At 37.5% G+C, this 14,463-nt stretch overlaps 1 protein-coding gene across 2 annotated transcripts in view; it reads left to right on the forward strand.

Moving 5' to 3' along the window:
• The window catches only part of SLC9A9 (solute carrier family 9 member A9), a 177,959-nt gene that overhangs the window by 32,074 nt on the left and 131,422 nt on the right, over nucleotides 1-14,463 (forward strand). For both annotated transcript variants that reach the window (XM_041475797.1, XM_041475796.1), the window contains exon 5: nucleotides 7,820-7,935. In XM_041475797.1, coding sequence (XP_041331731.1) covers nucleotides 7,820-7,935 — 116 coding nt within the window. The remainder of the gene's footprint in view (nucleotides 1-7,819; nucleotides 7,936-14,463) is intronic.

Genomic DNA, 14,463 nt, shown 5'->3' on the forward strand with positions numbered 1-14,463 from the left:
CTCTGTAAGTTGGGTATTTTCAGTCCTTTTTTCCTGATGAAAGTCTCCTGGTGTCACTAATATTTCTTTGGGATGCCACAATCAAAACATTGATTTAGGATTTTCTAAAAGAATTTACATTATTATATCTAGAAAATCATATGTCTGCTTTTTCTAGAGTTAATTTTTACTGTCATGAATATATCTGCTCAAAGTATGTGTGCAAGACTGTCAGTAATTCATCCCCTTTTCAAAGGTTCTCTCAATTTATAACACTAAGTAAATCTTGAGGTAATGTTTAAATTTGTGTAGTGCAATAAAATATTAAGTGGCACTATGATTGGGACACAGTACAGTTGACAGTGTTTCATGGCTCATTTACCCAAGTAATTATTACATTTTACTCAGCACTCTGAGATCAAGGGCAGCTTTTTCATTGCAGAGGTTCAGGTTGTTCTGCATATAATGCATAATTGTTCTAATTTAAGTGGAGCTCAGGAATACAGGATCCTGAAGCTGTGTTATCCTCATTAGAGAAATATTAAAAATACACTAAATTGTAGTATGCAGTCATGAGTGGTGGTGAACAGGTTTATATGTCTGTGGTGCACACTGTTGTAAACCTCTAATACAGTAAGGGCTATTTGAAAGTCAGCTGAAAAAAAAACAAAAAAAAAAAAAAATGAAATACCATTTATTGACAATTTCCAGGGAAGACTGGTGACCTCAACTAACTTTCATCTCATGTGTGTTCATGCCTTACCCCTTTTTTTCACTCCTTACTTTTGCTACACTGTTAGCATTTACCAGCAAATCTACAATTGTATCTTGAAATTTTGAACTTGGGCAAAGTGGTTTTTTCTATTTTAAAGGAAAATATCTCTATATTTCAATAATTCAACTCATGGTTGAATGTACTACAGAAGACTAACCAAAATAAAATACTGACATGTTGCTATTCTTTACTTTCATGAGGACAAATCCATAGGAAGATATTTTTAGTTAAGCAAAGGCTCAGACACTGAGACTTTCTGAGCACTCAGGCCTTCTGCATAATCTTGTTCAAGCCAGTCCTAAAGCCTTGCACACAAATATGGTTTGTTGTCCTTTAAGTGAAACAGGGCATGACAGCCCTGCAATTTTGAAGCCTCTTTCAGATCTCTTCACTCTTTCTATTACCAATGGCCCCCAAATTGACTGATGTAGAAACATGGGCTGGATTTTTTAGTTACATTCAGTACCTATTTCTTGACTGAATAACTCTGAACAGCCTCTCTTCCCCAAAGCTCCAGCAGCACAGGACTGTCTGAGGAGCTGCCTGTGGACCAAGGTTACTGGAACACCGCCTTTCTTTCCCTGTCTCTGAGGTGTAAAGTGTGTTTCTCTCCATTTAGCCTTCCCATCCCAACTTCTGATGTAAGAAGCACACAGAAGATGATCTGTGACTGCCAAAATCTTTGTGATAGATCTTTGGCAGTGCCCATTGGGAAAAGCCAAGCCAAGGCTCCCCGAGCACAGCAGGGCTCCCTGGAGCTGTGTCAGATCTGCTGATGCTGGAGCTCTGTGAGAGCTGTAGCTCTGTAGTTCTGATGCTCAGCTGTTGGACAGTCACTGTGCCCCAGGTAACTGGGGATGCAGTGATTTGTAAAGTCGGGCTCTTTTCTGATCTCTGTTATTTCTGTAGCCAGAGGGGTTTTCTTCTTGTGTGATTTATACAGAATAACTTTAGGTAATGTTACTATTGCTTTATTGTTACCTGACACATTTCAGTGAGGTTTTTTCCTGCTTTGATTAGTGAGAAAATTATTTTTTGGAGAAAAGCCCATGATACTAGCCTTTCTAGTGACAAAACTGATTTAAAAGAGAAGTAAAAGAAGGAAGTAGTAGCACATAGAGCAATTTGAAATAACAGATCGCTGCGGCCAGAGCATTTGATGTGAAGAATTCTATTGTGTGGAAAAAGCTATTTCTATTGTGTGGAAAAAGCTATATTGGTATGTTAGAAACAGAAAGATCAAAATAAAGAAACAAGTTTTTAATTTTCATCTCTACTATTTGTGTTTTCCAGCATATATTTTAAATTCTGACAAATTACTTTTTATTTCTACTATGGTATCAGTCAATCACTATGTTACTTCAGATACAAGTGAGAATAAAATCATCCCCTTTTCCTATTGTTGGTTTATTAATATCACTGTTCCTTGTGAAAAAGAAGAAATGTAAAGGAAGAAATATTTTTTCATCTTTTACTTGCATGATTACAATCTGTAGCTATGTTCAACTGGCTTCAAGCTACAAGATAATCATGTCTAGATAGGGCAAGATTCTTTAGGGAGTTAGACTATGAGATAAAAAATTCTCTGCAGGCTAGAAAACATATTTGGCAAGAAAGATGCAAATTACAAGTCTCTTCCATGCTACACAGCATAACTGCACAAACCCTTTAAATCTGGAATTATGTTTTTAAAACCTTTAACACAATAAAGATCTGTGGTGAGATTCAGCAGTCATAATGCAATGAATAACAAAGCTGAAGAAAATACAACTGCTGATAAAATCATCAGGCAGATGGGGCTATCTGTATTGAGGATACAGGCCATGTGTGTGTGCTGTATATCTTCACTTAGCAGGTTCTGTTACATTCTATTTATGTCCCCTAGAGCTTTAAATTAGGAGTAGATTCTTTTAGAACTGGTAGGTTTCCCCATTTTAGTTTGCATGAGAGGATGCAGTTAATTTTCAAAGAAGCAATAGCCTATAAACTAACCTGCCCATATGTATTTTTTGCCGTAATTTTTTCAGTTTGCTCTATTGCAGAGGGATAGGTGCTGTGATGCCAGGTCCTGCAAGCTGAAGGTGTGGCTGGGATTTTTAGGAGGCAAAGCTTGGCACAGATTTCTTGCCTGACTACACCAGTGAGGCATCTTTTTACCACAAGGGATCTGAAGGACTTTTTTCAATTTGCATTTGTCTCATCTCACATGTACCTAAGGTACCTTATGCACTGTCATCTTGTCCCCTTTGTGGACTGTTCATAGCTGCTCTCTGTGTTCTTTTGGACACTGCAGTCTCACATTGCCAGGAGTGCTGGTCCCAGGCTGGCTTCCCCAGCTGCCTTGGGAACAGCACAGCCCCTGCTGATTGCCTGTTGGGTGTGCTGGGCTCACTGCCTGTTACTCACATGGCCTTTCTTAGCCACCCGGAGGACCAAAACTCTTGCCAGGCTTCCAGCCTCCCTGTCTTGAAGACTCTGGTATCTTTTCCCTTCCCAGTGTGCTCTGATGCTGTTTGTGACTACCTGCAATGCTTCTGTCCTTTGCATCATTCCTGCAGCCTCCCCATTCTGCATCAGACATATCCCACTTCCTCTGCTCTAAAACTGCCAATTATCTCTCTTCCACTAGCAGTTTGCTGAAGAGAGGTTTTGCTATTGAGAGCTTTCTGACAAGAGCTTCCCAAAAAACCCCAAAGCAATTTTGCTCTCTCTTTTCAGGTCCCTTAAAACCAGATGCCACTAAAGGAAACTCTTGCAAAAAAAAAAAAAAAAAAAAAAAAAAAAAAAAAGAAAAAAAAATTCCAAAAAAAACCCCAACCAAACTTCTGTTGAGCTGCATCTAAAGCTTTTCATGAACATTTAGAGAGTTTTGTGTGTAGTAATTACTCTTTAAAGGCCTTTGGGAGATGGCTGTCTTTTTTCCCCTCTACATGTAAACAGCAGCTAGTCCATGGATGTCCCAGTCCCAGAGAAGCCTTCCTGGAGAGCAGCTTTATAAACAAACTCACTGGACCCTTCCATCAGTACACCGGTACAGAAAGCCAGCCAGTGTGCTTTCCAAACTCCTTTACTCAGTGCATAGCAGAACTGTGGTAGTAAAAAAACTGTACAAATGGACCCTGTACAAATGGAGACTCTTCACCCCCACTTTTTTACATCAACAAGCTTCAAAATTCAGTCTGGCTTCAAAAATCTAAGGACAACCCTAAGCTCAGAATAATTAAAGGCTTGAAGAGCTTTTGTTCTGGTTCTTCAGTGTCTGTTATTTACTTTTATTTTTGTTAGTTTTGTCAGTTTAAAGGGGTTTTTTGTGTTGTTGTGATGAGACTTTGTGTGGTTTGTGTGGTTTACTTGCTGGTTCATACTGGAAATTGTGGGAGTTAAAGTTCAGTTTCCCAGAAAATTATTACTTCAGTAAGTCAAATATTTATATGGTGTCTCCTCTACTGTGTAATGACAGCATTCTATGTAGCATTTTTTAGTGATGAGGCACTTTGTAAGTGCCAGACTTGTGTAATCTGGAAAATTCTGAATTCTCATGTGTTTCATTATATTACATTACTGTTTTTCTCTTTTCCTGCTGAAGTGGTAAATACTTGCTCTAACTTGATGGGCTCTTATCCAGACCTTAAAAAAAATATGTTTGGGTGTAGAAAATGTCAGAGCCCCTGCAGCAAAGTTAATCTGCATTTTATTCTTCTGTTTTCTTACTTTATGACAGTTCCAAATCTATGACAAATCAGTTATTCACAAACATTTTCTGAAGAACCAAACCATCACTAAGTCTAACTGAGAAGTTTTCAGCAACTTTTAATTACTGATCGATTTAGCTGCAATTTGTTTCTAAAGTATAATTTTTCTAATAATCTACTTTCTGATCACAAAAATACATTGCTGAATTTGAAGATTTATCCATGACAAAAAGAAGTGATAAGGAGGTAGTGCAATTCCAAATCAACTCCCTGCTCTGTATTGAATCTATGTAGCTTTTAGAAAAGATATATTTACCTAAATGCAAATAAAAACTGCATTGTTTGGGACACTTTGTCACCTAGCAGAATTCGAGACACTTGTACAAAGCTAGAGGGACAGAGGGAAAAGAATTTGACTTCAAAGGCTTAAGGTCAGACTTCCATCACCCAGGATAGGACCCATGACACCTGGTACCACATCACACTGTCACATCCATGCACATTCCAACTGCCTAATTTAATGAATAATGGGTTTTTATGAGCAAGGTGGAGCAGATTGTAGGAGCTGGGACCCTGTTTGGCATGCTCTTAGTGTAGGAAAAATAAAGGACAACCGGGTGACGGAAGGTTTTGGCTCTGAGGCTCACATGTCCTGCTCTACCAGAGTAGAATGGAAAGGGACTGCAAAGTGGAGCCGCCTCTTTTCCCTGCAGCTTTGGGCTTTGTGAGAGTCAGGATGTCCCTGCAGTTCTCACTGCCAGACAGGTCATTCATCAGTTTGTGAATCCCAGAGGATCTCTAGACAATCAGGACATGCTGGACAACCCCAGCAAAAAACCTCCTGGGAGTTAAGAGGCTTTGTGGATCAAAGTGCAGCAGGGACCTGAAGCAGCAGCTCTGAGGACTCAGATTTTCAACAGAACTCTCCTCTCCTAAGTCCTTGCCCAGCTCTGTGCCTCATTCATTTTGTTCCACAGAATCCTACTCACTGCTTCATTCGGGGAAAGAGAAGGGACACTATCTCCTGTGGTAAATACAGTGCTCTAAATGATGCACTGTTCACAGTATAAATGCAAAATCCAGGCTTATACAGAAAACAACTCTTACTCTATAAAATTGTCAGATAAGGATCTTTTAGAACAGATATAAAGATCCCACATTTTAAGAGGCAACAACTTTACCAAGGTATTTGCAATATAGCTTTTAAAAAATATTTTCACAAAGTATATAAAATAAGTTTGCAGTATTATTTTAAAATTAAGATTTTCAAAGCCACACTGAAAATTAGTTATACTGATTTGCTGCTCAAGTTCTTTTGCCTTTATAATGCCCTGAAGATCTCACTTCTGAAATTCTAAAACAATGAAAAATAAAATTTAGCATTCTCTATTAGTAAAAATGATGATTTCACAGACAGGAATTGGAAACAGAAGTGCTAGCCTACTCAATAAATTCAGAGCTTCTTATGTTGACTCCACTGGTGTCAATAACCTGCTCTGTGTCAGCAGTGAGCACTGGGTGGGAACATGTTCCCATGGGACAGGAACATTCAACAGGAAATTCAGAGTCACTGGTGCTTTGATTTATTTACAACTTACTAATCGATATTTCATAAATTTTTTAACATATATTAAATGGATATTTGATTAATAAAGCAATCTGGCTTACTGAAATTTAGTGTAAACTTGCTAAAAATATACTAAATGTATCAGATTAAATGACAGCAGCCCCAAAACTCAATAAGACTTTTTTTTTTTTTCTAATTATATTTTATAATAGCAGTAGTACCATCAGTGCAGAACATTTCCTTGGGATTAATGTCCTGCTGTCTTTGAGGTGTGCTTTCCTTCTCGGGTTTCCATCAAGAACAGCTGTGTTGGGTACTAGTGGATGATGTGTAATATCACTACCACTGGGAGCTCAGGTATCCACTGGGATCCATCTTTTCAATATGTAGAATTACCAGTACTAAATTTGCCAAATACTTAGAATTTCTTTTTATTTACTATTTTGAATTGTTTTTTAAGTGAGGGAGAAAAGTATCTCTGGTCAAACCTGCAAGTAGGTTTAGGCAATTATTTCTAAAAGACATGGCTGTGCTCACTTCCATTACTGTGGCTTTGGATACAATTGAAAATTGGGAGAGCAGCACCACAGTCAGGTTTTGAAGGACTCATTCCTTAAAGCTGACAAATTTTTCTGAGGATAAGAATGAGTTCACTGCAAGGTCTTGAGTCGTTATTCTTTGGGGAGGGAGAGAAAGTGAGCTCATCAATCAGGGAGACCCCCAGCTGCACTCAGTGGCGCAGGGTGATTGCTGGTGAACTGCTTGCTAGAGAACTTCTGTAAATATGTACACAAATACTCAGGGCCACTGGGGAGGGCTGTGGTGACCTCTCTGCTTCTCTGCTTGTGCAACACGGCGAGCGTGGTGAAGTATCTAAAAGTGATTTGTAATTAACTCTCAGGCTGTTTGTTAATTGCACTTTACCTGTCCCTCAGGTCTGTGTTCATGTGACTTCAGGAGCACCTTAGGAGGAAAGCTGAGGGCAAAACGTAGCTCAGGATGAGCATGCATGGAACTTGTTTAAATGATTGGTTGAGGGTCTGAAGTTAGAAGAGCACAGCTGTCAATCTGTGTGTTTATGGAACAGGCATTGAATGCAATGGGGTTTATTATTAACTAGCCTGAACATGAATAATATTGTAAAAATCTGCAACAGGTTCTAACAACAAGTGAATCTCTTTTTCCCAAGTTATTTCGAGATTCTAATTGGAATGCACATCTCAGAGAGCACTGTCTAATTACATAAACCAGAGATAACATTTCCTGTGAAGCTAGTGAGGCTGTAGCAGTGCATTTTGAAATGTGACTTTGTTGGCTCACTGTCACTGTGAGTTGTTAAATATGCCCACTTAGAGACCTTATGTGGAACTTTGAGTGCTACTAACATTTAAAAGCCGATAGAATTAAACAATTCATTTAGAAATACAGAGCAAGCCCCAGAGCTGATAGTAGGACTGCCTTTGTTTAAATGTTCTGCATTAGACAAATTTGTCTTAATAATGTCTTCTTAATCTTACCTTATCTTTCCTTTTGAAAAATAAACAGCCCAAACCATTGTTCTCTGCTAACAGCAGATGAAAATTACCTGGAAAACCTTTGATTTGGAATTGTCTCTGACGTTTCAATACAATATTGGACAGCTGAGCAGGAAATAGAATTTTTATATGATACCAGTTTATGTTCAGTATTCATGTGATACATTCATTGAAAAGAAGCTGAAGAGAGCAAGAACCTGTTTAATACTGTAAATTAAATGTAGATATTACATGCTCTGTCTGAATACCAGTCTTATCCTTGCCCTGACAGGTTGATAATGTATGGATTTGTGAAGGCCATGGTACACATTGGCCAATTAAGGCAATGGGAATTCCACTTCACTGACTGTTTATTTTTTGGATCGCTGATGTCTGCCACAGATCCAGGTAACCATTTCAAATAAATTACTTTTTCAAAAGTCAGAAGAGTAAATAAGAACTGTATATGCCATAGAAATGTCCAAAGTCTCTGTTCTTGTTTTTATTTTCTTTCCTTAGCTGTTAAACACCTGATATTCTGATAATCATAAATCAATCAAAGTCCAAGCTCCTGAGGTCCCTTGTGGTTTTTTAGTAGCTGGTTTTCCTAGGTTGAGATCACAAACTTTATAATTGAGGTTGCTGAAAAGATTGGGAAAATGTTCTCTGATCTTCAGGACACCACCTGTTGCTTGTTGATATGAGAATTGCTGTAAGCTGGAGCCTCACAGATAAAAATCACAACTCACAGCCATGTCTGACCTAACCCAGTTTAAAGATGTGGGGAATGGAGCGTTCAGATTCGGCCACATAAATACTGTTTATATGATATCAATGAAGTGTTCATGATAAATACAACTCAAAAAAACAGATACCAAGAAATTGACTTGAATTTGCAGATGTGAGATTTAAAACCCAAAGTTACAGTAAATAGCAAAGTCTGGGAAGCAGACTCAGTCAGTTTTGCAATCAGAGAATTACAGAATTATTTAGATTTGGAGGGATCTCTGGAGGTCTTCTAGTCCTACCTTCTAATTAAAACAGTCTAATCTCAAAGGTAGCCTAGCTTTCGTAGATTTGTCCAGGTTTTCTTATGTTGAAAATGTCAATAAGATTACTCAGATATTAAAAGTATTGCTATTTGCAGCTGTGGGAAGACAGTAAAGGAGAAGGTGAACAGATATTTTTTTAGAGGTTGTCTACTGAGACAAAATACAAAATCTGCAAGGGTGCAATGGATTTTTGAAAAATTTTCAGCTGAGCTTTTAAAGGAGACAAGAGAAAACGTTTTGTGATGCATGTGAAATGCTGCATCAGTGTTAAAAAACTATCCTTGAGAAGCTTCTCTGAGAGGCTTAGGAATAAAGCTTTCAAATTCCTGGCTTTTAAAAGAAATGAGAAAAAGCAATATTGTTCTACACATTTTTTCCAGTCTTTAAATGAAGTCTCAATATTTAACAAAATATTTGGGGCTTGTGATTTATCATTCTGACAGCTTAAAAGTACAGTATAAAACAATTTGTTTCCACAAAACCAATTGTTGCAAGGTTACTGTAAAAGCTGCATGAAATTGTTATTCTCAGATTAATCCACACATCCAATATGCTACCACTTCTTTGATCACCCAGCTATATTAATAAGATTCAGCACATGATTAAAGCCTATCCTCAGAGCAAGAGAAAAACACAGAAGTTGGAAGCACAAAGAAAACCTAGGAAAATAAACTGCTTATGGAATAAAGCATCCTTACAATTTCCAAGTATATTTCTTGATAGTGCTATGAATAGGGTTTTGCAGCTGGCTTCGTTTCTTTTCCCATTTCCCAGTCCAAGACTATTTAGTTTCACAAATGTTGACTTATGATGAGTAATGTATAAGACAAGTGCACTGATTTTGATTATAAGAGTATTAAATCACCACTGATTAATCTAGAACAATCAAGAGGGGAAAAAAAAAATCAACAAAACAGAAGCTCCTCTTGCACTGTAAGGAATAAGTTACAAGGATTACTTTTCCCAGAGTTTTAAACAGGCTTAAAAAGCTAAAGCTGCAGTTGAGAAAACTATTTTTAGTGTGACAAACTGTCATTGATTAATATTGTTTCTAATTACTTGTCTGCTTATATAGTCTGGGCACATCCAAGAGTTTTTTTAATGTTCAGTCTTGCTCCCTCTGCTATCAACTCACAATTTTCTAAGTTGTTTCATGTGTTCACTAATCTTATCCCTAAATTTGAACCCCTCAAAGACTTAAGAGAATTTTGAATTAAGTTTTTCATTAATTAAATGGTTGACACTGCTGAAAATATTTCATTGTGCTTTAGGATTTGCTAGTGAATTATAATCTCAAGTGTGTAAAGAGCTCACTGGCATTCCAAAATCAGTTAAAATGTGGTTCCCTAGAGGGCTGATACATATTAGAGCATAAAATAATCTGTATAAAGATTTTATCTGTGATAACTATGGTTCATTTTGGTTTTTTTTAAGAAAACTTTAGTAAAATATTGTTAGTGTTATCAACAATAAATTAGTCATAAGATGAAATAATAAATTCCTGTCAGATTTGCTACATGATTTTTCATTTAATTCTTCACTGTGTAGGATTATGAACTCATTTCAAAAAGAGATTTAATTTCCCTTGGCTATGGAAAGCAATTAAGTCTCAAAAGATGCTGAAAACTGATTTGTTGACTTGACAGAAGTTGGTTTGATTGAGCTCCTTATTTGTGATAGTAAAGATGACTGGTAGGTGTTTACTTGTTAAACAAAGATTTTTACTGTCAAAGTAGTAAACAAACATATGCCAGGTAAAATTTGCTAGTATTGCTAAGAAGGAAATAATGTCACAGCACTCTGTAGGTTTTATCTGAAGATTTTTCATCTAGATATTTTGGCATAAAAATAATTCAGGAGAAATGCTTTTATGTGCTGTGTGTTCTCTTATATAGAAAACCAAAACTTGAACTAAGACTAAGAAATTAATTTAGGACTTGGGATATACTTGGGACTGTGTTTTGCATTATAGACCGTGATCATTAAATATCAACAATACTTTGTGATGCCTCAAAGAAATTTTATGTCTCTAGAAAGGACACTTAGAAACTTCAGGGACAAAACAAGGTCACTCTTGACCAAATAATTCATTTTACAGAGAACATCTCCTTCCAATAATTTATCATTTTCAGTAGAGAAAGTTTTTTATTTTAAGATTTCAGGTGAGAGGTTAAATTTTAAGAAATAGAATTTCTAAATTCCCAAATTATCCCTTCATTATTCTTGACTTAAAACATGACACCAGTATTTACATTTTTCTTTATTCTGATCAATAGGCATAATTCATCACATTGTCAAGGAAATCATGTCTTATTGTTTCATTTGCATAAAGCAGCACAGATTTCCTTGTTTCACTGTTGAAAGGGTTTCCTTGTGTTAGTGCTGGGATTTGGTTTCTGCTGTGCCCTGGCTCTGGGGGTGTTTTTGGGGCTCCCTTCAGAGTGGCAGGGCAGTTCCCCGCTGTGCTCTCACCCGGGTGCCCCTGCTCAGGAGCAGCAGAGTGAGCAGGGAAGGTGCTGTGAGCCCCAGCTCGGGGTGCCTGCCCATCAGAGACCTGCACAGTGACACTGCCACAGGGCTGGGTGGCCCAGCTGTCCCCTGGGCTCAGGCAGCCTCACGGCGAGCCCTGCTGCAGGCTGAAATGGAATAATGAGCAGCACTGGCCCGGCACAGGGGTGTAAGTGTGGCACCTCTGCCCTAGCCACCAAAAACACACAAACAGCACAACTCTCCAGGGCTGCTGCTGGTGGTACCTTCTGGGCAACCACCTTCCCATCCAAAGACATTCCACACACCTTTAGCCCTTCCTTTTGTTTTTGTTTTTTTTTTTTTTCTGATTTTTGCCATTTCAAGTATAGAAAACCGTTTTACCTTCACAGGGTTTGCTGAAGCACAGCTATTTCTGAGCTATATGAACTTTCTTACCTTTGGTCACATTGGCAATCACAAGGCTCTTCCCTTTTTCAAGTTACTATGGTTACAACTGAACTGGAGCTGTGGGTTGTGCTGCTCTTGTTATTGATAAAATTGGATATTTATCAGAAGAGCATTTTCTGTTTCTCATAAAATTGAAGGATTTTGCATTAAGAAGCATAACATATAAATACAACAAGGTAATGCATTTCAAACACTCTTTATGTAAGACGGTTTATAAATGTGTTTTAAATTAAAATATGTCTGCTTTCTTCTTGTTCACCAGTGAACAAATCTGTGGGTGCTGTGACTTACTAATAGGAAAATGAGTCTATAATTCAAATTGGAATCTTTATTTTTAGACGAAGTCAATAGGAAATTAAAGTTAGATTTCTCTAATCTTATTTTCTTTCCATTTAATACTGCACTCCTAAAAGAATTTAGGCCCATGAGCTATGAAAGATATTGATAGCTCTAGTCAGAAGACTGGGGTACAATAATACCAGTACTTTATATAATGGTGCAATTTAGTTTTTCTTTCCTTATTCTTTTTAAAGTAACAGCAAAGTAGCATTGGATACAGTTAGCATAGGGACTGTTGTAATTTGGTGATATTTCAGTTATATATACTTTTTACAGACATCTATAACAACCCAATTTGTTTCTCCATTTGTCCAAAGATACCTCTCACAAAGCAGCTCCACAGACACTTCTTATGACTTGGGTACAACTGAGATCATGTTGGGCTCAGCATGTGACAGATGTTACCTCAGCCCATGAAGTCAAGGAAGAAGTGAATCAGATTTCTCTCGGCATAAATAAAATCTGTGAAAATCTTAGATGCCTCACTATTTCCTGCTTCCCATCACTGAATTTTTAACTGAAGTTCACAACCCTTTCTGAGTCAGCAGCTCTGGTACATGTTATTTCTGTAGGTGTCAGTTTTCTACTGCCACAAAAGGTGTAGTGCTCCCCCAATGACCTGTCCTTCCAGCCAGTTCTTTACCCACCTCTTCTTCTGTCCTCATTTGCTTACACTGAAACAAGAGATGCTGAGTACTTTAGTGAAAAGTAGTTTGGTATTTTTATAATACGTATTGTATCTAATGAATTATATGAATCATGAGTAGTTACCACACAAAAACCAAGCCCTACTTACTGTTGCACAGCAGTGCCTTCAGAAAGCCAGGGGCCAAGCTGACTGCAGTGCAGCATCTACAAACTTGACTTAGATATCAAAATTCTCACAGACTAGACATGTTCCTGTGCTATAGGATTATTTTTAAATCACTTGCCTTGAATTTTAAAGTCATCTGTTTGACAAAACGTTATGTGACTTCATTGGACATGATGACAGAAAGGAGATTACAAACACTTTGAAAGGCATGGTTAGAATTCAGTATGATTCCTGTAATGATTTAAAATAGACAAGGATAAATGCTACACTTGGAAAAAAAGCATCTTCTTAGATAGCAGATAAGAAGTGAGCATTCACCTCTGAAAATAATTTCGAGTTTACAACCTATGAAAATGAGTCATAAGTACCAATACACAGAAAAAAAGGAAAACAGGATTTATTAACATGTTCTACAGCATTTTTTCATTCTATTTCTTGACAGCGAGTGTCAACTACATTACTGGGATGTGGTTTTAGGCACTGTATTTCAGGAAAGATATGAGCTGATTAGAGGGCAAGAAAACATTACTAAAGGAGGAGATTGAATGAAGTCAGTCATTTTAGGGAGGAGATGTCTGAAATGAGTCTTTGAATAGACAAATTCTGCTGAAAGAAAATCAGAATAAATATGACAAATTTTTGTCTCTCATTAGGCTAGGAATGGAAATTGCAGACTTGAAAAGCAGGAGAGGAGATTTGGGTTAGACATGAATCAGGAATAATTGCATTTATAAATGGTATGAATACTGAAGAGCAAGTCAGACTCCCTTGAGTTTCATGGAACCAGCATCATTTCAATTCTTTAAAAACAAATCAGAAAAATATCTATCAGCAGAGGTGGGGCTGAAGTTTGCTCTGCCTTGGGCCAGACAAGCAGAGGGACAGAGCAGAGACCAGGACCCTTTAGTCAGGTAAAGAAGATCCAATAACCTCCCCTGGGAATGGGAAAACATTTGAAATGGAAGATACATTCTGAGAACTGGGTGAACTGGGGAGTTTCTCCCAGAAGAGACAATTGATGCATCATTGTGTTGCTTGCTTTATTAGTTTGCTTTCATTTGAAAAGATTAAAAGTAATATTTTTGGGGTAGAGTTGGGAGAGAAAGCAAGAAGAGAAAGTTGTTTATTTAGGAGGCAGGAGGAAGGAGAGGAATGTGTAGGCTCTGTCTAATTGGCTTGGCCTGCCACACACGCCCCAGCAGTACACTGACTTTGATTACTGTTTTCTTTTCCTTCTATCATTATCACAGGGACTATTAATGAGAGCCCAAACTAATTAGCTAATAAACAAAAGCTGAAAGTGGCAAATAGTTTTAGAAAACAAGTCTGTTTTTATGCCAATGACATTAGAGAGCAGGAGACTAAACTGGGTCCACATTTAGCACATTAAGTCAGCATTGCTAATCAGGCAAAAACCTGAATATAGATGTTGGTGAGCCAAGAAAATATCTTTTGTCAATAAAGCTTCTGCCTACACCTTTGAGCTATTCAGGGGAAAGAACTCTTTTCCTAGTTTAAATTATAACTGCAGTGGGAGTAGATGGGTGAGGTTACCAGGATGGTTAAATATAACTAGCTAATTTAAATATAGCTATATCAGCAAATGTTCAGCTACACACATCCCCTAAATTTTCTTCTGTAGAATAACACTTCCAAAATTCTTCAGAGATAGCACATCAACAGAGATCACTTTAACATAAAATCTCACAGGAGAACTGAGAATCTGTTTTGGGTTTATAAACTGATTTTGAGATTACATAGATGTTTAAGTGCCATTTAGAAAATCTTGGCAGC

Source organism: Pyrgilauda ruficollis, unplaced genomic scaffold (genome assembly GCF_017590135.1).
Source record: "Pyrgilauda ruficollis isolate IOZ18807 unplaced genomic scaffold, ASM1759013v1 scaffold36, whole genome shotgun sequence".
NCBI lineage: Eukaryota > Metazoa > Chordata > Aves > Passeriformes > Passeridae > Pyrgilauda > Pyrgilauda ruficollis.